General features: G+C 35.9%; 1 protein-coding gene across 1 annotated transcript in view; it reads left to right on the top strand.

Moving 5' to 3' along the window:
- The first annotated feature begins 1,985 nt into the window (after nt 1-1,985).
- CCDC39 (coiled-coil domain 39 molecular ruler complex subunit) overlaps nt 1,986-24,006 on the top strand; it is a 51,852-nt gene continuing 29,831 nt past the window's right edge. Inside the window, exons 1-7 of the mRNA XM_082744667.1 lie at nt 1,986-2,706; nt 9,362-9,481; nt 11,030-11,176; nt 12,661-12,819; nt 13,589-13,681; nt 13,806-13,934; nt 15,923-16,114. Of these exons, the coding sequence (XP_082600793.1) occupies nt 2,617-2,706; nt 9,362-9,481; nt 11,030-11,176; nt 12,661-12,819; nt 13,589-13,681; nt 13,806-13,934; nt 15,923-16,114 (930 nt within the window). The 5' untranslated portion in view covers nt 1,986-2,616. The remainder of the gene's footprint in view (nt 2,707-9,361; nt 9,482-11,029; nt 11,177-12,660; nt 12,820-13,588; nt 13,682-13,805; nt 13,935-15,922; nt 16,115-24,006) is intronic.

The raw sequence follows: 24,006 nt of genomic DNA, 5'->3' as shown, positions 1-24,006 counted from the left end.
AAGTATGAAGTATATATCAGGCCATAGTGCTATAAATTAATAATTGAATAAATAAATGGAGAAGAGATAATCTTACTATGAAAAATTTTCAAATAATATATGTAGGCACTCTCCTTTTAGGAGGTAAAGTGTAATCTCCCTCCTTGAAGGCAGGCTGAATATTAAATCACTTAGAGTCTGGAAAGGAAATTCCTGAAACTCAAGAAATAGAATCCTTGAGGGGGGAAATGGGACTTTTTGCATGGATTTGTCTGCCAGACTTCTTATGTCCTTGGGGCCTACAGAAGTAAACAGCAAAGACAGCTGCCTCAGTATTCACATTAGTAATGGGGATGAGGAATTAGAAAAAGAATGTTTAAAACATATGTACAGAACAAACTAATAATTTTAGGAAGCACTATTGCTGTGACAAATCTCCAGTATAAATAACTATATGCCATCTTAATATGTGCTGAATACTAACATTTTCATTAGTAGGGATGACTAAACTATTATAAAATTAAAGATAATCTTTTATAAGATTATTTAAACTCTAAATTTCCATTATTCCACACAGGTTGAAATACCCCCTACTAGCTGCCTTTCTCTTCCACCACCTTGGGAATTTAGGCATTGCAGAAGTGAGAAATAAAATACTGTGCTAATTCTACTACATATAGAAGATATTTCTAAGATTGTTGTATATGTAAGTACAGTGTTGTTTACAGTGAATGATGTTTACCATACTATACTGCATTTAATATATTCCATAAGGCACACATATAAAAATTCTTTCTAAAAATGATAGTTGTATATATAGATAAGCACAGTATTTCAGTGAAGGAATGTGTTCATTACACTTTGATGCATGGAATATACTATGTATGGTCAAACTCATGAAAGTTGTTTCTAAGAATAATGAAATTTTATTGCATCTGAGTAATGTCATTCAGTGAAATAACATATGCCACATATGTTGCATTTAATACATCTGTAAAGTATGCCATATGTATAAAATGTTTCTAAAGATAGAAGATAAAAGGTAAATGCTTTTAAAAATACAAAAAGCTAATTCTAGTCTTTTAGACTGGAGAAATAGTCCATAAGATTTAAATATATGGAAAACCATGTAAACACGAGGAAACAAAACTGTAAGATTTCAAAAATATAGTAATAAACCAATGGTAAAAAGACACTTTCAGGACAACTGAAGAAATATAAACATGAAATGGTTATTAAATGATATTCAAGAATTTTGATATTGTTAATTTTGATAGATGTGATAATTATACTGTATTTGTTAGAAAACATTGAATGTTAAACATTGAATGTTAAACCATGATGCATGGTCAAGTAGTTAGGGATGAAATGTCATGATGTTTGAGATTTTAAAATGCTTCAGCAAAAAATACAGATAAAGTGAATGTGGCAAAATATGTTAAATCAAGATAATGAGTATGTGGGCATTCATTATACCCTGCTCTATTCTTTTTTCCCACCTGTCGCCCCCCCTTACTTTTTTATATTTAAACTTTTTATAATAAAAAGTGTAACAACATAATGGTAAAATAATTCAAAAGGGCAAAAGAGGCGACAGTTACTTATTGGATAAGCAAAATTAATTTAAGCTCCTGATGCCATAGTAGAGGTATTTCAGCCAAGAACATCTCTCATTGCAGACAGCATAGTTTGTAGTATATCTCCATCCTGGTTTAGGTCCTGTTGATTTTAATCGCTTCACCTTAGCCTCAGTTTTTTAAATCTGGAAAATGAAAGGATTAGATTAGTTGATCGTTTTATTCTTTCCATTTCTGAGATGCTGTAGAACAGAGGCTGTAAACTCAAATGTCTACCAGTGCCAAGCGTGGTAATTCAAATTACCGAATTGGCGAAGTGCTTGCCAGTCTGATGGGGGCGCCCCCTCAGCGGAATAATGCCTTCATGATTATGTGGGCTGTTTCCTTTTTCGAGATTAGGAAGAAATGAAGGGGCACCTGGGTGGCTCCATCGTTAAGCGTCTGCCTTCAGCTCAGGTCATGATCCGGGAGTACTGGGATCTAGTCCCACATGCGCTCCCTGCTTGTCAGGGAGTCTGCTTCTCCTGCTGAACTCTCTCCTCACATGCTCTCACTCTCTCATTCTCTCTCTCAAATAATAAAGGAAAAAAAGAAGAAGAAGAAGTCTGGTTTATTGTTTTCCTTAGCTCTCTGCTTGCCATCCGGCGGTTGCGTAGCGCAACGCCATTCCCATACCCTGTGTAGCCTAGAGACTGCAGGCGCCACCGACTTTACACCCTCCGGGAGTGCCTGGGGCGAGGACACCAGGCCGCAGTTGGAGGCGGAGTTATGCTGGCGCCTGGCAACCCCAGCGAACCTCTGGAGTAAGGTTCCAGAGGAGCTCGAAAAGAAAAAGCGGCTCAAGATCTAGGGAGGCAGCTCTCCGCCGGAAGTTTTGCCTTGCGGTTTGAGCACTTCCTGTTTGGTAACTAAGGGCGCGGGACGGTTGCTAGGGCTGCGGCGGTGATTACCTGGGAGCTTTGCTGGGGTCGGAGAGCGCCTGGCGCCGGGCTCCTCGGCTGTACGGGAGGACGGATCTTTCTTCCGCAGCCTGTCGGAGGTCCCCTATCGGCTTGCCACCATGAGTAGCGAATTCTTGGCGGAGCTGCACTGGGACGATGGGTTTGCTATCCCGGTGGCAAATGAGGAGAACAAGTTACTGGAAGATCAGGTAAGGATCAGGTGAAGAAGGCGGGGTAAAAGGGGGAAGTTTTCTGGTTGGCGGGAATACCCCAACTCTTTTGTTCCTCCCATCTTCTTCCCCAGTTTCATCTCTTCACTGCCGGACTCTCAGCCTCATCATCTTTCTCTCTCACCTGCCCGCCCTTTTCGGAACTTGCTAAGCTTACAAAACGTAAATTGATACAATAATTGATATTCGGGACTATAAAGCCTAAGTCGTTACTCTCTCCTCCTCTCCTGCTCCGTGTACGCACTTCCCGCCTCCTGGGCAGGAGAGGAAAGGCTGGTCCCCACGTCCACTTTTTCCTTCCTCAGAATTAAGCACGCCTTGCAAAGGGACTTCTGAGGTTTTTGCAGCAACAGTTGTTGACGGATGTTTATAAACAAAACACGTTCTGGTTGACGTTTCTTTTTGAGTTTCTGCCTATGACGTTGGAAGTTGAAAGTGACTCGGAGAAATGTTTTCAAGAGGAACGTCTAGTAAGAATGTAAAATGTACAATTTGCAGCTTTTCCAACTGAGAATGTTGTCACAGAGTGATGTAAAATATTTTACGTTGTAAAGAATATTTTATGCCAGCTTGCAACCAATGCATAATAGTTGTTCAAAATTAAATTGCATCCGGGGACACCAGGGTGGCTCAGTCAATTAAGCATCTGCCTTCAGCCCAGGTCATGACCCCCCCCCCCCCCCCCCGCCGCCCCGTCCCTGGGATTTTGTCTTCGGGGAGCCTGCTTCTCCCTCTACCTGCCACTCCCCCGATTGTGTGTTCTCTTTCCCACCTCTCTCTGGCAAATAAATAAAGTCTTAAAAAAAAAAATTGCAGCCAGCTCAGAAAACTTTTAAAAACCTTTAACAGTCAGCCTAAAGTTCCATCACATGGAAATGTGTTGTGTAGAAGGTCCAAGAAGAACAGATGATGTTTATGTTATAGAATGGAAGAGGTTTTCTTTCCTCTGAAAAATGAAAATGAAAATCCTTCACTGTTTTTGAAGATTTTTTTTTCCAAAATATTCTGACTTTTTTACTTATGTCTAACTTAGTTGGCTGCAGTTTTTTGTTTGTTTTAGTGAAGAACAACATTAGGGAATATAACAGATTTAGCACTGAGTACTGAAGAGTAATAAGAAGAATCCAGCCATGGGTTCAGATCTTAATTACTAGCCTGTTCAGATCTTAATTACTAGCCTTAATAACTAGCCTGTTTCTTCTTCTGTAAACTGGAAATAAATGTTTCACGGGATTGTAATACAGTTCTAAGGACATTAATGTACATTAAACTTTCAGATATTAGTTTTTGGTATTATTACCATAATATTTGTCTCATATGATTTTATATACAGTTAATTATATTAGGTATTTTAAAAATATCACAGAGAAATAAAAGAAGAGTGAGGGTCTTAATTGCTTCACCGTGATAAACAATGGCATTAAAAAAAGCAACTCTGGTAAGTTTAAGCCATTCACGTATAACAGAAGTGCATAAAATAAAAAATGGAGTATTCCCTCTTTAAAATACCTATTGTTGACTATAGAAGTGTGACTATTAAGACATTAAACAAATATTCTAGATATCATGGTCTATAGATACATGGATTGAAAAGACAAACGGAAGTATTGTAAGAATGGAATCCTACTATGTGTACTGTTTTTAACATAACAATTTTTATTTAATAAAAATATTAATTTAATTTTACTTGTTTTAAGAGACAAAAATAAAGGGATTGTTGAATTTTAGGTATATATTACTTGATTACAACAAATAGTAATTGGTAAAAAATTTTCTTAACATTAGGAAAAGCTATATAAGAAAATAAATGAAATGGTTAAATTACTGTTTGAAAAAACGCTTTGCTTCATTTGTTGACAGTAAGGGTTGACTCCCTGATTTTCATTTCTCATTTTTAATATGAGAATTTTATGAGAAGTTTACCATTTCATTTCATTTATCATTTTTAAAACAAAGAAATTAGCTCTCATACTTCTTTCCATGATCTTTTACCCCATTAAAAAATAGCTGTTTTATTATTTTTATATTATCAAGGTTTATTTTTTCATTCTGCTCAATGTCCTTAATTTGCTACAAGTGTTTAGTCTTAGTGTAATATGTAAACTGATTTGATGATCCGTAATGCAGCCAGTTTTATTCAGTTTACCTCTTCATGGACTTTTCACTTTAATTCATCTTTTGACTGGTTAGGTTCTATCTTCAAATAGTTGTTTCAAGAAGGGTCTGTAGCACTGTGCTTTTGATTCCTTGCATCCTTGGTTGCCAGTTGATTTCTTGCATTGACTGCATTAACTTTATATTCTTTAAATCATAGTATCAGATCTTTTTTCTCCCTCTACTCCTTCCTTCTAGAGTACTATGTTTTGTAATATGGACTATTTTTTCCTGGGCCTATTTTCCAACTGTTAACTTGAGAATTTCTTTTATTCCTTTACTGGGTTGATGCTCTATTTCCTAGATCACATATCTTTTTTCTTGGGTTATTTCCTTTTTTTTTTTTTAAATAATGAAATATTTTCTTTTGTGTCCCTGAGAAGGGTGTATAGAAGGAACACTCTGAATCTGAAGATGTTTTTTATTTAATCTCACATTTGATGGTTTTGGCTAGATAGGATATTCTAGGTTAAAAATATTTTTTTGCACAGAATTTGGAAAGTGTTATCTTCCAGTAGCAATGTTGGTTAATCTGATATTAGAATGATTTCCATTCCTTCATAGTTTATAATTTTAATCTCTGGAAGCTTTTAGGGTTTTGTTTCATTTTTACATTATAGTTTTTATTTTGGCAACCCTGTCAACCATATTTTTAATTTTCAGGTTATTTGCTGGTTGTTTTTTTGTAGTATGTGGTCTTGTTTTCAAATTACAATATCATTTACAGTCTGGCTGAGTGTGTGTGTGTGTGTGTGTGTGTGTGCATGTGTGTGTGTTTAATTCTTCTTTGTGCCTTGAATTATGTTTCCTCTGGGATCTTTTTGTTTATCTTGATATCCCTCACATGATATAAGTTTTCAATAAATATCTGGTGGTCCTTGCATGACCTTTTGTATTTAGAAACAAAAAATATTGTCTGGGAATTCTGTAGGGAAGGAATTATCAGCTCGTGGAGAGTGAATTGTTATGCTTTCATTTAAAAAGCAGATGCTTTTGCTCTGGGTTCATTATGCAATCATAAAAGTTAAAACTGATGAAGAAAAAAGTCATAAAGCTGTATGCACCAAACAACATAATAACTAAGTACATAAAAGTGAAAGATGTTATAAATACAAGTAGACTTTGACAAAAAAATAGTAGGATACTTCAATATTGACCTCCTCAGAATTGGACAATTCTAATAGGTAAAAAATAAGGATATAAAGTTATGAATAATACAATAAAAATGAAAACAGAGAGCATTATATTCCTTAAATAAGCACTTTATTTTTTAAAAAAGTTTTTATTTTTTTATTTATTTGACAGAGGGAAACACAGCAAGAGAGGGTACACAAGCAGGGGGAGTGGGTGGGGGAGAAGCAGGCTTCCTGTTGAGCAGGGAACCTGATGTGGGGCTCCATCCCAGGACCCTGGGATCATGACCTGAGCTAAAGGCAGACACTTATTGACTGAGCCACCCAGGCACCCCAAATAAATACTTTAAAGAATATGTCAGTAAAACATTTACAAAGGTGGATCATTTACTGTACAGGGACAAAATCCTTAATACATTAAAAGTGAATGATAAACCTTAAAGACATTATACGAAGTGAAATAAGGTGCATGTAAAATACTGTGTGGTTCCACTTACGTGACATACCTAGAGTAATCAGATTCAAAAAGATAACAAGTAGAATGACGACTTCCAGGGGTTGGGGTGAGGGGGAATAAAGAGTTAGGGTTTAATGGGCAAAGAGTTTCAGTTTGGGAAGATGAAAATTTTCAGGTGGGTGGTGGCAGTGTTTGCACAACACATGAATGTACTTAATGCCACTCCTAAGGCACACTGAAAAACAGTTAAAATGATAATAAGTAGGTTATGGGTATTTTGCCACAATTAAAGAAATGAGTGACAGGAATTTCTTTTAAAGATTTTATTTATTTGAGAGAGAGAGAATGAGAGAGAGAGCATGAGTGGGGGAGGGTGAGAGGGAGAAACAGACTCCCTGCTGAGCAGGGAGCCCAGTGCAATGTGGGACTTGATCTTGGGCCTCCAGGATCAGACCTGAGCTGAAGGCAGTCACAAAACCAACTGAGCCATCCAGATGCCTGAGTGGTAGGAATTTTATAGGCCACATCCTCTAATCATAAGCCAACAGCATTTGTAATAAATAATTTTAAAAATTATCCTCCATTGTATGGACTGATTCTCCCCCACTTCATATATTGAAGCCCTAATCTCCAATGTAATGTTATTTGGAGTGGGGTCTTTGGGAGGTAATTAGGCTTAGATGAGGTCATAAGAATGTGGCTCCCATGATGTGATTAGTATCTTTATATGAAGCAGAAGAGAGACCAGAACACACTCTGTCTCCACCATTTGAGTATGCAGCCAGAAGGCACTGTGTCAGGAAGAGAGATTTCAACAGAACCAAATTGGCTAGCTATCACCTCAGTCCTGGACTTCCCAGCCCCCAGAACTGTGAGAAATAAATTTCTGATCTTTAAGCCACTCAGTCTATGATATTTTATTATGGCAGCCTGAGCTGACTAAGACATCCATCTTAAATCATTAGGCCAATTTCTCAGATATATATTCCTGGATAGCACTTCTATTATAGAGAAATTGATAGGGAAAAAGTCAGCTTTTAGAAAACAATAAAAAGAGTGATTAACACCTATGTTCATTAGAAATAGCAAAAATCTTACTGAGAGAAAATTTACAGGCTTAAATGACTTTGTTTTTATTTTATTTTTTTTTAAAAGATTTTATTTATTTCTTTGACAGAGAGAGAGAGAGGGAGGGAGGGAGGGCACAAGTAGAGCAGCAAGCTGAGGCAGATGGAGAAGCAGACTCTCCACGGAGCAGGGAGCCCGATGTGGGGCTCAATCCCAGGACTGAGCCGATAAATGCCATCATTTTTAAATCAGTGCCTTAGTTGGCTTGGATTGCTATAACAAAATACCATAGACTGAGTCACTTAAAAAACAGACATTTATTTTTCAAGGTTCTGAAAGACTAGAAGTTGAGATCAGGATCGCAGCGTGGTTGGGGTCTAGTGAGAGCCCTCTTCTTGGTTTGCACCTGACTGCCTTCTCCCTTTGTTCACATGGCAGAGAGAAAGGAAGCTCTCTGGTCTTTCGTCTTCTTATAAGGACATTAATTCCATCATGAGGGTCCTACCTTCAGGTCCTAGTTTAAACCTGTTTACCTGTCAAAGGCCCACCTCCAGATACCACCACATGTGGGTAAAGACCTCAACATATGAAGTTGTGGGTGACATAAACATTTAGTCCATAGTAATTGATGTGACAAAAAGTCACATCAATTGCTCTTAAAAATTTAAAAAAGAACAACAGGGTAACCTGGGTGGCTCAGTAGCTTAAGCCTCTGCCTTTAGCTCAGGTCATGATCTCAGAGTCCTGGGATCGAACCTCTCATCGGGCTCTCTGCTCAGCAGGTAGCCTGCTTCCCCCTCTCTCTGCCTGCCTCTCTGTACTACTTGTGATCTCTCTATTTCTGTCAAATAAATAAAATCTTAAAAACAACAACAAAGTAGAATTAAAAGTAAAACAAATTAATGAAATAAAAAATAAAAAAATACATTTAATATTACTTAGTATGTTCAATAAAATACAGGATATAACATAGAGTACATTAGTATTTATCTTCTTTCTTCCTTATTTAAAAATTCAAATATTGTCATTTGTACTTTAGTGGATTTTGTTGTATACCTCCTGGGTTGTAGCCCCAACTTTGGGAACCGCAGATCAAGAGTATAGGAAAGGATTTTTTTGTTTTGTTGAGCTTTTATATTGCTTTGAGGGTTGATATATTCTAATTGTCCTGAGAATTTATCTTGTAATTAAAGGTTTTTTTTGTTGGTTTGTTATACATTTGCATTGTTTTGTTTCTACTCAGTGTTCTAATTCAATGACACATAAAATACATTAAGAAATAGAGTCTGGGTGCCTGGAGGGCTCAGTGGGTTAAGCCTCTGCCTTAGGCTCAGGTCATGGTCTTAGGGTCCTGGGATTGAGCCCCACATCAAGCTCTCTGCTCACTGGGGAGCCTGGTTCCCCTTCTCTCTCTGCCTGCCTACTTGTGATCTCTGTCAAATAAATTAAATCTTTAAAAAAAAAATAGGGTTTAAGGACATGAGAGTTAGTTTTTCTGTTCTATCTGGCTTACCCTAAATCTGTTGGTTTTGCGTAGGAGTTCAGGAGGAGCTATTATACTTGGTGTCCCACTACTCAAATTTATGGTTCATGTTTTGTGTTATTGTTATGTCTGTTATTATGCTCTTGTTTGTTCTAGAGATCTTGCGGTTTAATTACAGAATAAAATCTCATTTTTTCCCTTTAAGTACTGCTGTGTGAAAATTGCATCTTAGCAATGGTCCCTGAGAGATTTCTGAGAAATCTGAGAGATTTCTATTGTCTTAATATAATGCTAATTTTCCCATAGTAATCTCTAAATTACTACACATATTATTTACAGTTGTCAAAGCTGCAAGAGGAAAGGTCGAGCTTGCAAGACCAGCTACGTGACTATGAAGATCGAATTAATGCTATGACTTCTCACTTCAAAAATGTTAAGCAAGAATTTTCATTTACACAGGTACAGTTATGCCAATATAATGTTGATTGTGCCATATGTAGTCATGGAACATTTCACGTTGCATTTACACCTGTGATTTTATTTTAGGGATCCAACAGGAAACTTTAGCATAGCTAAACTATTGTCAACATAACCTTGAACCTGAAAATAGGTAGGAAAAAAAGGCATTGAGGAACTCACTGCTGCTACCAAGTTCAGGAATAACTAATATATTTGAAAGAAGAAATCATTCAAACAGTATATTATAATATTTAGTTACCAGATTATATGAGAAGGGTTTAGTGATCAGTGATTTTAAGCCAAAATAGACCTAATATAACATGTGATAACATTTCCACCTTCTTTTCACTTTTTCAGTGCAACCTGCTGGGCCATTTTGAGTAGAGGCAAATAGTTCACACACTTCAGTAGCCCTTAGGGCACCACAGTATTTTAGGATTTTGCGATAATGGAAGAGTTAAATTGTATTTAGGGTATTATTTAAGATAATCAGAGAAAGTATAATCCATTTTAGAAATATTATTACAAATAATAAACTTAAAACTTAAGATGATTAGTTAAGTAAGCTTCTGTTTTATAGATAGTCTGTTCATGTGTAGAACATCATTCCCTGATGATGCCCAGCAAATCAGCACTGACGAGTTTACTAACTTCCATTTCAAACTATTTTTAAAAAAATGCATTCTACCTTTTTTGGAAAGATATGTAATTCTTTAAATTGAACAAAGTATGCTTTTAATACCTATTTATAATTAATACAGATAAGTAACCATTTTATTGTGTATAAGTCTTATTAGGAAACTAAAAATTTAATGAACTTTAAAAGCAACACTTCAAATTTTTGAATCTTAATATGATTGAGTAATTAAACTGGAACATCTTTTCTTAAAGTTATTAAATCACTGAGTTGGGGATTTGAAAGTTAGAGATTCTCTGTAGGTATATTTCATTATAGTCAAACCTTAATTAAATCAGATAATAGACACAAAAGACAATAAACTTCCTATAGCACTAAGAGCTCTAATAATTAAAAATAATACTGATGGTGATAACTTCGAAGCACTCCAAACTCAACAGTCAACAAATACTATTTTGTTAAGTAAAACTACACAAAGGCATTGATGGTTTATTAATATGTTTTGGGAACTATTTATAACCATCAGTGTTTATATAGTCATTTATAAATTATCTCTTAATTAGAATATGTAATCAGTCTATGGAAACATCCCATTTCCCAAGCATTTTTATGTCTTACCATTATAAACTTTGGTTTTCTTCAATTTCCCTAGACCAACATAATATCTGAAAATTGCTGACAACAATATTTTCTCCTAGGTCATTCCATGAACTGACTTTCTTATAACTAGTATGTAACACAAATACATTGAATCATAAAGTCTAACATTATTTAGGTTTCAGAGAAGTGGAATTAATAATACTTAATCTAAGTATTTTGAGTGAACTTTTTTGGGGGGCTAATGGATTATTATAAATATTCTATAATACTAAAAATTAAAAAGTCTTTCTATCTTGCAAATTATTTTGTAGTCTCTTTGTAAAGCGAGGGAGCACGAGATTGAAAGTGAAGAACATTTTAAGATCATTGCTGAAAGAGAACTGGGACGAGTGAAGGATGAAATCCAACGACTGGAAAATGAAATGGCTTCAATACGGGAAAAGAAAAGTGATAAGGAAGTGTGTATTGAAATGTTACTTAAAATTTTGTGCTATTGTTCTTTCTTCCCTTACCAATCAAACACTGATTTTTTTTTCTGTATAGTAAAGGCATTCTTTAGTTTCCCGACATTTACTTACATTGTTTTTTGGACAATGAAAAGCATGCAGCATTGTCATTTGAATGAAATGATGGGATATTATATTTATTTTCCCACTATACATTTACCAAACAGTCATTGAGCCACCATGTGCAGAGTACCATACTGGCTGTCTATTGTGTGATACTAGGCATAATTTATTCATAAGTATCATATGTTACTAGGTATAATTCATTCATATATTTTTAAAAGGCCACAATAAAAAATTATTTTTAATATTGAGTTTCATTTTTCATTCAAAATTTTTACCTTTTATATTAATTTATTAGCCTGTAACTCTAACAATAAACTACTGTAACCTCTTTTTATCTTTTCCTTTGTTTTAGTTGCCTGATTTGGGAGATCTATCCAAATTCAGTTCTCAAAAAACAAAACAAAACAAAACAAACAAATTCAATTCTCTTTACATGTGCATATACATGTAGAAATGTACATGTGTATGCATATGTATACATATACATACATATTTTATTATATTAATTTGTATTTATTTGCATATTGATCTGTTTTCTGACTGTAGATTTGTTAAATGAATGCATTTCCAGAAATTTTTTTTATTAGTTTTAGAGGTAGAATTTAGTGATCCATCAGTTGCATATAACACCCAGGACTCATTACATCAAGTGCTCTCCTTAATGTCCATCATCCAATTATCCTTTCCCTCTACCCACCTCCCCTCCAGCAAACTTAGTTTGTTTCCTAGAATTCAATGTCTCTTATGGTTTGCCTCCCTCTCAGTTTTCATCTAATTTTATTTTTCCTTCCCATCCCCTATGTTCATCTGTTTTGTTTCTTAAATTCCACGTATGAGTGAAATCATATGGTATTTGTCTTTCTCTGACTGACTGATTCATTTACAGAAATATTTTTATCTTCTTAACAACTATATTTATTTCAATTAGAAGTATACAAAATTTCCATAGGAGACATCTCTTAGAGGGAAGAATCTGATTGGAAGTGGAGCTGAAGGGGACTTGACTTGGGCTTGAGTTAGCATATCAATTACATTATTTTTACTAAGATCATATATCCACATGGGGTGGATTTGGCGGATGACTAATATTAGAGATTGCTCTGGGGGACTTTCCCTAAAGCCTTCTTAAGCCGTCTTTGACTCAACTACTATTCTCAATTTTGTATAATCATTTCCTCTCTATTTTACAACTGAAGAATTAAATACAAGTATGATAGTTATATAATAAGATGTGCATGGAAGTTGGGAAAGGGACAGGATTACTTCTTCCTTTTTATATGTTCTGTAATATGTAATATTATGTTTTAGTTTAGTTTGTGTAGTAAATAATATTTTGTAATCTCTTCCTGCCCCCTTTCTTTGGAAATTAGAACAACATATTTAAAACTACTCAAAAATTGGATGGTTTGAAATGTCAGATGAACTGGGACCAGCAAGCATTGGAAGCCTGGTTAGAAGAATCAGCTCATAAAGATAGTGATGCCCTCACTCTTCAGAAGTATGCACAACAAGATGATAATAAAATTAGGGTGAGAAATTATAAATTGTAATCTTAGGTTTTCTCTAAATCTGTAGTATGTGAACCTTTTTACCTAAATTAGATTTGTAATTTGAATGCCATAGTTCTTGAACTTTTTTTGGTCAGAGACCCCTTTGACAGTCTCATAAAACCAAGGATCCTCTCTTTAGAAAAGTGAGTATACTCAAATACTCATAAAATTTTGCTGAAAGTTTTATAGATCCTCTGAAATCCTCTAACCATTTAGGGATCCACAGACTCTAGCCTAAGAATCCTGACTGAGAAGAGTTTTCAAAAGTATTTTGAAATGAAAACATTTCAGAGAAGAAAGTTTTATATTAGAATTATGTATAAATAATTTAACTTTTTTGTCTAAATAATAGTTTGAATGTAATATACAGTGTTTGCTGATTTGAGGCTATAGTATTATTTAATATATTATTATAACATTACTTAAAATCTACTTGTAATTCAATGTGTTATATGTTAATATTATGAAACATGCTATTTTCTATAGATTTAATACCAAATACATTATTTCAAATAATTTTAAATGGCGAATTATTGTTTAATTTTTTCTAACTTTAAAATGTATTAAAAGTTTTTTTAGAAATAATTGAGTTTTTATTGCTCCCTTTGGGGTGAAAAGACAATGTATAGTTGTTTTAGATAGCAAATAAGTGTGTATCTATAATATAATAGTACTTAATGTGAGATATGCTAATAGCTTTTAAGTTAAATGATAATTATGAATATTTTTACATGCAACTACATTATAGGCATTGACCCTGCAATTAGAAAGACTGACTTTGGAATGTCATCAGAGAAGAAAGGTACTTGACAATGAACTTACAGAGACTCTAAGTGCACAGGTTAGTTTATTTCTTATTAAGTATTAAGAAATAAGACAATTAAGAAATACCTTATTTCTTAATTATTGAAGGGATATATGCTAAAGCGCTTAAATTCACAAAAATCTTATTTGCTCTCTGACAGTTAGAATTGGATAAAGCGGCACAAGATTTTCGTAAGATTCATAATGAAAGACAAGAACTCATTAAACAGTGGGAGAACACAATAGAGCAGATGCAGAAGAGAGATCGAGACATTGATAACGGTGCCTTGGTAAAATACTTGTTCGGTCCTTGCAATGTTCAACTGTGGTATTCTCTTTTGTATTTAACGTATTCATTTCAAATGTAACTCACATTATTTAAAAATCACTTTTGTAGTAGGGTTCGATAGTTTTGGTAAATGTTTTTCAAGGCTGACTCTTTGCACTTAGATATGTGATTTTATGAAGATTATTTACTTATGGCATTATAATTATGAAGACTAGATGCTGCCCCTTTGAAATGTGAAACAAGAGAAAGTCAGTGGATAATTTTAGTGCAGTAAATCAATGCTCTGACATACACATGGTTGTCCAAGTTGCTTTGGATTTGGATTTTTAAATGTAATGCTTTGCAGGGGCACCTGGGTGGCTGAATCAGTTAAGCTTCTGCCTTCAGTTTGGGGAGCCAGGGATCAAGCGCCAAGTTGCGCTCCCTGCTCAGGGGGGAGCCTGCTTTTCCCTTTCCCTCTGACCTTTGCCCTATTCTACTCCCCCAATGCCATACCCCATTCCCCATTTCTTCTCCCTCTGCCCTATCCCACTCCCCTGCTCATGCTCTCTTTCTCGCAAATAAATAAAATCTTTAAAAAAATGTAGTACATTACAGACATATATATCCATTTAATATGCCAATATGTACAGTATTACATGCAGCATTTCTTTTTTTTTTTAAAGATTTTATTTATTTATTTGACAGAGAGAGAGAGCAGCAGCAGCAGCAACATCAGCAGCAGCAGCAGAGGGAGAGGGAGAAGTAGACTCCCCACTGAGCAGGAAGCCCTATAGGGAACCCAATCCCTGGACCCCAGGATCATGACCCCAGCTGAAGGCAGATGCTTAACTGACTGAGCCACCGTGGGGCCCTAGAGGCAGCATTCCTAAAAGTTACTAATTTTAGAACATATACCCTCCTTCAACCCAATTTTCTGGGATTATATGTTTGGTGGGACCTCATTTTGGAATTACATTTTAGAGTAAATTTTACTTCTTCCTCCAATTCCTTTAACATGTTGCCATCAACATCACTTGTAAAAACCACATGAGCTTTTTATTCCTCAGCTCTAGAATCTTCTTTGTTCCATACTACTTAAAAATTGAACCTCTTATACATGGCAGTTTAAAAAATTGAATTTTTTCACAATTGGACCCTAATTCTACCTTTCCAGCCTCATTCCTTTCATATGTACCCACCCCTTCCTGATACATCCCCATTCCGTCCCTGCCCTCCCTATACTTTCACCACATTATTTATGCATCTCTATTAATCTTTTTAGGCCTAACTTAAAAGAAGCTTCTTAAGTAATGCCTTTTAATAATTCCTCATTGGTAGACTTCATCATCTCTTTTTTCCCATGGTGCTTTGTCCATGTCTCAGTTACTACCTTGTATATTCTATTTATTTTGTATCTCTAGGACCAGCAAAACCCCTCAGTGAAGACATTCTTATTGAAACAAATAACTAAAATATTATTCTCAAAAGATGAAAAATAAAACTGGTCCTATGATATATTATTATAATAAAATAATTGAAATTCAACTTTCTATGTAAAAATATTCAACACTGTTATATTTTTTAGAATATTACCTTTTGTTTATGAAAGCTTTACATTTTTCTCTTCAGCAAAGTACCAGTTAAGAAAACAAGATCTTTAAAAAAAAAAGACCTTATAGATATTGCTGTGTAACTGTGTAACATATTAATACTTTGTTTTTATTCATATAAAAATAGACTTTTTTTTTTAAAGTAGTGGAGCATTCCCAGTGTGGAGCATAATGCAGGACTCAAACTCAAGATCCTGGGATCAAGACCTGAGCTGAGATCAAGAGTTGCATGCTTAATTAACTGGGCCACCCAGGTGCCCCAAAGTAGGCTCTCTTTAAAGACAATACTGTCTTAAGAAGTTTTGATAGAATACTGAATATAGAAAAATAAAAACTAAATTCCTTTTTCTTTTGTTCATTGTATTAAACATATATTTAACATATTTTTAAACCTTAGGCATTAACAAGGATAAAGCAGGAAATACGAGAAAAAGAAAATTTGGTTAAAGAAAAGATCAAGTTTTTGGAAAATGAGATTGGGAATAACACAGAATATGAGAAAAGAATTTCTGTTGCTGATCGTAAACTTTTAAAATGTAGAATGGAGTATCAGCGTCATGAAACAAACAGAAGTCAGCTGAAAGATGAGGTATGTCAACTAAAAAGACTGGCTTGTATATTTATGAAAAATTACTATAAGCATAAAAGCTCTCTTTTGATTAAGGAACTGTCTTCCAGTCCCTTTTTCTTATGTCCCTTCATGTTGTGGAATTTTAGGGTACTGCATTTTAGCCCTGCTGGGTGAAAGCAAGAGGGGTTCCAGACATATCACAGATGGTGTGAAGGGATTGGAAATTGGAATAGTGTAGAGCATTTCATTGTATAAGTTGTTACACTTTTTATTTCTTTTTCCTTTTTTTAAAGATTTTATTTATTTGACAGACAGAGATCACAAGCAGGCAGAGAGGCAGACGGAGAGAGAGGAAGGGAAGCAGGCTCCCTGATGAGCCGAGAGCCTGATGTGGGGCCTAATCCCAGAACCCTGGGATCATGACCTGAGCTGAAGGCAGAGGCTTTAACCCACTGAGCCACCCAGGCGCCCCTACACTTTTTATTTCTGATAAAGAAGGAAAGTTTTTTTTCTGTCCAAGAAGAGTAATTAAATTTGATCCTGAAGAAGTGAAATAAGCATATTTCTTGCCTAAATTAAATGTCATTGATAATAGTTTATTCTTAAAATTTTTAAAGTTTAAATCAATTGTATTAAAAAATGTCAGAATTCGTTTACTCATTATTTGTTTATCAAGATATAATTCACATATAATAATTCACCCTTTTAAAGTATATAATTTGAGGGAGTAGTCAAGATGGTGGAGAAGTTGCAGGCTGAGACAACATCAGGTAGCAGGAGATCAGCTAGATAGCTTATCAAACCATTCCGAACACCTACAAACCCAACAGGAGATCAAAGAGAAGAAGAGCAGCAATTCTAGAAACAGAAAATCAACCATTTTCTGAAAGGTAGGACCGGCGGAGAAGGGAATTCGTGGGGGGAGGGGCTGGCTCTCTGCAAGCAGTGGAGCAACAGAGCACAAAATCAGAACTTTTAAAAGTCTGCTCCACTGAGGGACATCGCTCCAGAGACTAAACCGGGGTGAAGCCAGTGCATGGCCTCAGGTCCCGCAGGATCATGGAAGGATCGGGGGTGTCTGAGTGTTGCAGAGCTCGCAGGTATGAGAGCAGGGAACCTGGCTACAGAGACTGAGCCGAGGAGTGAGCTCTCAATTTGAGGTTACCTTGAACCGTAATCTGTGGTACAGGCCAGTGCTCTGAGTGTGGTCCCCACAAGATCTGGGGAGACCCCCCCCCACCGGAAGAGCCCAGGGATCTGCAGGGTTCGGAGACTCCAGGCAGAGCTGTGTGCCAGAGAATGAGATGCTTGGTCACAGGCTGGAGGCCAGGGAGATGGGAGTGATTGAGCACTTTTCTCTAAGGGTGCACTGAGGAGTGGGGCCTTGAGCTCTTGGCTCCTCTGGGTTGGAGATTGGGAGGCTGCCATTTTCATTCCCATCCTCTGGAACTGTACAGAAAGCATTCAGGGAACAAAGGTTCCCGAAAGCGAACCCTAGCGGATTACTTAGCCTGTCCCTTAGTAAGGGTGATGCAATTCTGCCTCTGGCAAAGACACTTGAGAATCACTACAAACAGGCCCCTCCCCCAGAATATCAACAAGAAATCCAACCAAGACCAAGTTCACTTACCAAGGAAAACAGCAGAATTCCAGAGGAGGAGAAAGCAAATCATGGAATTCATGGCTTTCTCCCTATGATTCTTTAGTCTTGCAAAGTTAATTAATTTTTTTATTTAATATTTTTTCTTCTGCTAAATTTTTTTAACTTTTATCCTTTCCTCTTTAAACATTTTTAAACTAGTTTATGTTAACAATACCTTTCATAAAAAATTATCTTTTTTGAACCTTTATTATTATCGTCATATTTTATCCTTCATTGTATCTAACTTTATTTTTTATGTACACATAGAGTTTTTTCTTCTAAAAAATTTTTCTTCTAAAAAATTTCTTATAAAAATTCTTCTAAAAAATTTTCTTCTAAAAAATTCTAAAAAAATCTCTTCTTCTAAGAGATCAAAATACACCCTAGTCTCTAGCCCGGGCAATTTCTCTACACTTTCTTTTTCTTTATTCTCCCAACCAACTTATCAATTCCTTTTAGAAATTAAAAAAAATTTTGTTTTCATCTTTATACTCCTATTCCATCCTTTCATTGTGTTTACCCTTATATATGTTTTTCATTTTTTAAAATTTTGGGAGGTAGTTTCTTCTAAGAGACCAAAATATTCCCAAAATTAAGTGGGTGACCCTGTTCTAGACCCTGTTCTAAAATTTTGGGAGGTAGTTTCTTCTAAGAGACCCAAATACTCCCAAAGTTAAGTGGGTGACCCTCTTCTAGTCACCAGTCTAATATATATATATATATATTTTTTTTTTTCTTTATTTTTTTTCTTTTTTGAATTTTTTTTTCTGAACTTCTTTTTACCTCCTTTCTTCCCCCCATGATTTGGGGTCTCTTCTGATTTGGTTAAAGCACATTTTCTTGGGGTCTTTGCCGCCCTTTAGTATTTTATTTGCTCCTTCATATTTTCTTATCTGGAGAAAATGACAAGGCGAAAAACTCACCACAAAAAAAAAAAAAAGAGTAAGAGGCAGTACTAAACGCTAGAGACCTAATCAATACAGACATTGGTAATATGTCAGATCTAGAGTTCAGAATGATGATTCTCAAGGCTCTTGCTGGGTTTGGAAAAGGCATGTAAGATATAAGAGAAACCCTGTCTGGAGAAATAAAAGAACTAAAATCTAACCAAGTTGAAATCAAAAAAGCTATTAATGAGGTGCAATCAAACATGGAGGCTCTTACTGCTAGGATAAATGAGGCAGAACAGAGAATTAGTGATATAGAAGACCAATGACAGAGAACAAAGAAGCTGAGCAAAAGAGAGACAAACAACTACTGGACCATGAGGGGAGAATTCGAGAGACAAGTGACACCATAAGAAAAAACAACATTAGAATAATTGGGATCCCAGAAGAAGAAGAAAGAGAGAGTGGAGCAGAAGGAATATTGGAAAGAATTATTGCAGAGAATTTCCCTAATATGGCAAAGGGAACAAGCATCAAAATCGAGGAGGTGCAGAGAACCCCCCTCCCCCAAATCAATAAGAATAGGTCCACACACCATCATCTAATAGTAAAATTTACAAGTCTTAGCGACAAAGAGAAAATCCTGAAAGCAGCCTGGGACAAGAAGTCTGTAACATACAATGGTAAATATATTGGATTGGCAGCGGAGTTATCCACAGAGACCTGTCAGGCCAAAAAGAACTAGCATGATATATTCAGAGCACTAAATGAGAAAAACATGCAGCCAAGAATACTGTATCCAGATAGGCTGTCATTGAAAATAGAAGGAGAGATAAAAAGCTTCCTGGACAAACAAAAACTGAAAGAATTTGCAAACACCAAACAGCTCTCCAGAAAATATTGAAAAGGGTCCTCTAAGCAAAGAGAGAGGCTAAAATTAGTAGATCAGAAAGGAACAGAGATAATATACAGTAACAGTCACCTTACAGGCAATACAATGGCACTAAATTCATATCTCTCAATAGTTACCCTGAATGTAAATGGGCTAAATGCCCCAATCAAAAGACACAGAGTATCAAAATGGATTAAAAAAACAAACAAACAAACAAAACCCATCAGTATGCTGCCTACAAGAAACTCATTTTAGACCCGAAGACACCTCCAGATTTAAAGTGAGGGGATGGAAAACAATTTACCATTCTAATGGACATCAGAAGAAAGCTGGGGTGGCAATCCTTATATCAGATCAATTAGATTTTAAGCCAAAGACTATAATAAGAGATGAGGAAGGACACAATATCATACTCAAAGTGTCTGTCCAACAAGAAGAACTAAAAATTTTAAATATCTATGTCCCTAACATGGGAGCAAACAACCATATAAACCAATTAATAACAAAATCAAAGAAACACATCGACAATAATACAAAAATAGTAGGGGACTTTAACACTCCCCTCACTGAAATGGACAGATCATCCAAGCAAAAGATCAATAAGGAAATAAAGGCCTTAAATGACACACTGGACCAGATGGATATCACAGATATATTCAGAACATTCCATCCCAAAGCAACAATAAACTTTTTTCTAGTGCATATGGAACATTCTCCAGAATAGAGCACATCCTGGGTCACAAATCAGGTCTCAACCAGTATCAAAAGATTGGGATCATTCTCTGCATATTTTTAGATCACAATGCTCTGAAGCTAGACCTCAATCACAAGAGGAAATTTGGAAAGAACCCAAATACATGGAGGCTAAAGAGCATCCTTTTGAAGAATGAATGGGTCAACCAGGAAATTAAAGAAGAATTGAAAAAATTCATGGAATCAAATGATAATTAAAATGCAACAGTTCAAAATCTGTGGGACACAGCAAAGGCAGTCCTGGGAGGAAAATATATAGTGATAGATTCCTTTCTCAAAAAACAAGAAAGGTCTCAAATACACAACCTAACCCTACACCTAAAGGAGTTGGAGAACGAACAACAAAGAAAGCCTAAATCCAGCAGAAGAAGAGAAATCATAAAGATCAGAGCAGAAATCAATGAAATAGAAACAAACAAACAAAAAAACAATAGAACAAATCAACGAAACTAGGAGCTGGTTCTTTGAAAGAATTAATAAGATTGATAAACCCCTGGCCAGACTTATCAAAAAGAAAAGGGAAAGACCCAAATAAATAGAATCATGAATGAAAGAGGAGAGATCACAACCAACACCAAAGAAATAGACACAATTACAAGAACATATTATGAGCAACTCTACACGAACAAATTTGACAATCTGGAAGAAATGGATACATTCCTAGAGACATGTAAACTACCACAACTGAACCAGGAAGAAATAGAAAACCCAAACAGACCCATAACCAGTGAGGAGATTGAAACAGTCATCAAAAGTCTCCAAACAAACAAAAGCCCAGGGCCAGACAGCTTCCCAGGAGAATTCCACCAAATATTTAAAGAAGAATTAATTCCTATTCTCTTGAAACTGTTCCAAAAAAATAGAAATGGAAGGAAAACTTCCAAACTCATTTTATGAGGCCAGCATCACCTTGGTCCCAAAACCAGACAAGGATCCCATCAAAAAAGAGAATTACAGACCAATATCCTTGAACACAGATGCAAAAATTCTCACCAAAATACTGGCCAATAGGATCCAACAGTACATTAAAAGGATTATTCACCATGACCAAGTGGGATTTATTCCAGGGCTGCAAGGTTGGTTCAAATCAATCAATGTGATACAAGACATTAATAAAAGAAAGAATAAGAACCATATGATATTCTCAATAGATCCTGAAAAAGCATTTGACAAAGTATAGCATCCCTTCCTGATCAAAACTATTCAAAGTGTAGGGATAGAGGGCACATACCTCAATATTATCAAAGCCATCTATGAAAACCCACCGCAAATATCAATCTCAATGGAGAAAAACTGAGAGCTTTTCCACCAAGTTCAGGAATACGGCAGGGATGTCCACTATCATCACTGCTATTCAACATTGTATAGAAGTCCTAGCCTCAGTAATTGGACAACAAAAAGAAGCTAAAGACTTCCAAATCAGCAAAGAAGAAGTCAAACTCTCACTCTTTGCAGATTATATGTGGAAAATCCAAAAGACTCCACTCCAAAACCGCTAGAACTTGTACAGGAATTCAGTAAAGAGTCAGGATATAAAATCAATCTACAGAAATCAGTGGCATTTCTATACACCAGCAGCAAGACAGAAGAAAGACAAATTTAGGAGTTGATCCCATTTATAATTGCACCCAAAACCATAAGATACCTAGGAACAAACCTAATCAAAGAGGCAAAGAATCTGTACTCAGCAAACTATAAAGTACTCATGAAAGAAATTGAGGAAGACACAAAGAAATGGAAAAATGTTCCATGCTCATGGATTGGAAGAACAAATATTCTGAAAATGTCTATGCTACCTAAAGCAATCTACACATTTAATGCAATCCCATCAAAATCCCATCCATTTTTTCAAAGAAATGGAATAAATAATCCTACAATTTATATAGAACCAGAAAAGACCTCAAATGGCCAGAGGAATATTGAAAAAGAAAGCCAAAGTTGGTGGCATCACAATTCCAGACTTCAAGCTCTATTACAAAGCTGTAATTATCAAGACAGTATGGTACTGGCACAAAAACAGACACATAGATAGTGGAACAGAATAGAGAGCCCGGAAATAGATCCTCAACTCTATGGTCAACTAATCTTTGACAAAGCAGGAAAGAATGTCCAATGGAAAAAAGACAGTCTCTTCAACAAATGGTATTGGGAAAATTGGACAGCCACATGCAGAAAAATGAAACTGGACCATTTCCTTACACCACACACGAAAATAGACTCAAAATGGATGAAGGACCTCAATGTGAGACAGGAATCCATCAAAATCCTTGAGGAGAACACAGGTAGCAACCTCTTCAACCTCAGCTGCAGCAACTTCTTCCTAGGAATATTGCCAAAGACAAGGCAAGCAAGGGCAAAAGTGAACTATTGGGACTTCATCAAGATGAAGTCTTGCACAGGAAGGAAACAGTTAACAAAACCAAAAGACAACTGACAGAATGGGAGAAGATATTTGCAAACAATGTATCAGATAAAGGACTAGTATCCAAAATCTATAAAGAGCTTAGCAAACTCAACACCCAAAGGACAAATAATCCAATCAAGAAGTGGGCAGAGGACATGAACAGATATTTCTTCAAAGAAGACATCCAGATGGCCAACAGACACATGAAAAAGTGCTCCACATCACTCGGCATCAGGGAAATACAAATCAAAACCACAATGAGATATCACCTCACACCAGTCAGAATGGCTAAGATTAACAAGCCAGGAAATGACAGATGCTGGCGAGGATGCGGAGAAAGGGGAACCCTCCTACACTTTTGGTGGGAAAGCAAGCTGTTGCAGCCACTCTGGAAAACAGCATGGAGGTTTCTCAAAAAGTTGAAAATAGGGCTACCTTACGACCCAGTAATGGCACTACTGGATATTTACTCTAAAGATACAAATGTAGTGATCCGAAGGGGCACGTGCATACCTGAATGTTTATAGTAGCAATGTCCACAATAGTCTAACTATGGAAAGAACCTAGATGTCCATCAACAGATGAATGGATAAAGAAGAAGTGGTATATATATACAATGGAATACTATGCAGCCATCAAAAGAAATGAAATCTTGCCATTTTCGATGACATGGATGGAACTAGAGGGTATTATGCTTAGCAAAATAAGTCAGTCAGAGAAAGACAACTATCATATGATCTCCCTGATATGAGGAAGTGGAGATGCAACATGGGGGGTTTGGGGGTAGGAAAAGAATAAATGAAACAAGATATGATCGGGAGGGAGACAAACCATCAGAGATTCTTAATGTCACAAAACAAACTGAGACTGGCCAGGGGGGTAGGGAGAGGGTGATGGGATTATGGACGTTGGGGAGGGCATATGCTATGGTGAGTGCTGTGAAGTGTGTAAATCTGGCGAGTCACGGACCTGTACACCTGGGGTAGTAATACATTGTATGTTTATAAAAAAATAAAAAATAATAAAAATTAAAATATATAATTCACTGGTTTTTAATATTACATAGAATATGCAACCATCTCCACTATCTAATTTTAGGCTATCTTTGTCTTTCAAAAAAAAAAAACAAACCCTTACCCATTAAAAATCATTCTACTTCCCTCCTCCAGCCCAGCCCTGGCAACAGTTTTTTTTTTTCTGGCAACTGTTAATCTACTTTCTGTCTCTATGGATTTGCCTATTTTGGACATTTCACATAAATTCTTTTATTTACATGATGTTTTCAAGGTTTATCCATGTCGTAGCATGCATCAGTACTTCATTTCTTTTCTC

The sequence above is a fragment of the Mustela nivalis genome (genome assembly GCF_964662115.1).
Source record: "Mustela nivalis genome assembly, chromosome: 1".
NCBI lineage: Eukaryota > Metazoa > Chordata > Mammalia > Carnivora > Mustelidae > Mustela > Mustela nivalis.
Note: the sequence above shows the minus strand (reverse complement) of the source record. Positions and strands in the feature narration are given on the sequence as shown.